At 33.2% G+C, this 2,154-nt stretch overlaps 1 protein-coding gene across 1 annotated transcript; it reads left to right on the forward strand.

The window, feature by feature from the left end:
• Positions 1-4: 4 nt before the first annotated feature.
• Positions 5-1,654, forward strand: LOC112460612 (saccharopine dehydrogenase-like oxidoreductase; the record flags this gene model as incomplete). The annotated part of the gene is made up of 5 exons (XM_025025394.1): positions 5-276; positions 458-604; positions 678-768; positions 841-1,103; positions 1,278-1,654. Coding segments are annotated over 5 exons (879 nt in total), but the record flags the coding sequence as incomplete, so codon positions are not given.
• Positions 1,655-2,154: the final 500 nt, after the last annotated feature.

The following is a 2,154-nucleotide window of genomic DNA, read 5'->3' on the forward strand; positions in this document are numbered from 1 at the left end:
AGCTGGTATTTACGTAGTGAGCGCTTGCGGCTTTGACTGTGTCCCTAGCGATTTAGGAATAATTTTCACGCAACAGAAATTTGGAGGAGAAGTCAATGATGTTGAAGTATACATGTCGACGTGGTCAACCGCCACTGATAACAAACGTCCGTATCTGAATTATGGAACTTGGGAGTCTGCGATATATAGTCTGGCTCATGCATACGAACTACGAGAATTGCACGAAAAATTATATCCTACCAAATTGCCCGAATTTACGCCGAAATTAAAATCAAGGTCTGCATCTTCCTAAACGTTATGTGTACAATTATAAATTATAATTTTATCAATTATAAGTCAGGTTTGTACTCGTACCAAGTATTTACAAATTATGCAAACCTTATACGTTGATAGAAAAAGAAATAGTGACTAATATTATTAATGATATAAACAGCATTAATAATTTCATTCATTGCAGAGGTTTAGTGCACCGAAGTGATGTTTCTGAAGGATGGTCTGTATGGTTTCCGAGTACCGATCGTTCACTAGCTCTTCGCACACAGCGATTCTTGTATGACAAGTACAAAGAGAGGCCAGCGCAAATTCGAGTTTATGCCACGTTTAAGTCAGTACAATATCGGTAAAACGCTACAAATATTAAGAAGTAATTTCTGCTAATGTACGTTTATTACTATTAGGTCTTTCTTGGTGTTCCTGACGCTCTCTATTTTCGGTTTGATTGTATTATTCATGACTCGTATAGCATGCGGTCGTAATTTACTTCTAAAAGTGCGTGTCAAAATATTTGCGATTGTCAAAATTATTTAGGTAATATGAGATAATTACATGCGATATTTGCAGTATCCCTCTCTATTTTCGTTCGGTTTTATCAGTCACGAGAATCCGGATCCGAAAGTATGGGAATCGATACACTTTTCTGTGATATGCAAAGCCCGTGGATGGACTGAAAAGTTGACTGAATCTACCGATAAACACACAAATTCACCTAATAAAGAAGTAATTACTAAAGTCACCGGTGATTCTCCCGCATATGAAGGGACTAGCATCATAGCGATCCTATCGGCGATTACAATTCTTAATGAAAGTGACAAAATACCTGACAAGTGAGTGAATCATTAATTACTTAATGTAACTGTCTCTCGTGTCTAACATAGTTATTACTTGAAGATTTTTCACAAATTTCACAAGTTTATAATATAAGCAATTAAAACACAATAATAATTATATAATTACATGTTAAACTTCGGCTTTATTTTTGTGTTGTTATATCTTTACAGCGGAGGAGTGCTCACTCCCGGTGCTGCATTGGGTAAAACATCTCTGATCGAGCAAATGAATAAACATAATATTAAATTCGAGGTAATATCATCTACCGTGAAATAGAGATAAGTAGTATATGAGTTTTACAATCCTGACAAGATTTTTTTTAATACACTATATTATTTCGTTTGACTTTGATACTAATATTTGTATGGTTTTTGGGTAAAGTTTATGCCCTTTATATTATATTATATAACACGCTCACACAGACCGCGCGCGCGCGCGTGTTTTTCAACTCTGTATTATATACGTCCTATTTCACGATATTTCAAGAGAAAATTATTAATAAGCGCGTGTACTGTGTATTTTATAATATTAAGGTAATCGAAAATTACATTTAATTGTTTGTTTTACTTGGAACAAATAAAAATAAATAAACCTTATATTTATACACTTATGACGCAATATTAATAAAACTTAATTTGTTTTTTATTTATCTACCTTATTTCTTGTATGATTTTGTAGTTTTTTTTTTTTACAATCCGAAACTGTCGACATTGCATATACTCAATATTACATCTCTTTCAATGTCTCATAAAAAATATATAAAATAAATTATTTTACACGTTTGCATGAAACCGATTTTGTAATTTTTATTTGTGTAAATAGTAGCACGCATTCAGAAGGCAAGACAATTTTTTCGTGACGATGTAAATTCGTACTAAAAGCATAAAGAAATATAGTTGAGATTTTTTTATGTTTGGAGTCAAAATGATTGATATATTTGTCAAGTTGATCGAGCGACGCAGAAATTTGTTTGCTTAGAAATTTTCAGTTGCGAGATGAAATTTCAAACGCAACGAGAACGCGATGGATTAAAGGCGCGCATCGCTC

The sequence above is a fragment of the Temnothorax curvispinosus genome, unplaced genomic scaffold (assembly GCF_003070985.1).
Source record: "Temnothorax curvispinosus isolate PA1 unplaced genomic scaffold, ASM307098v1 QBEX01010666.1, whole genome shotgun sequence".
Taxonomy (NCBI): domain Eukaryota; kingdom Metazoa; phylum Arthropoda; class Insecta; order Hymenoptera; family Formicidae; genus Temnothorax; species Temnothorax curvispinosus.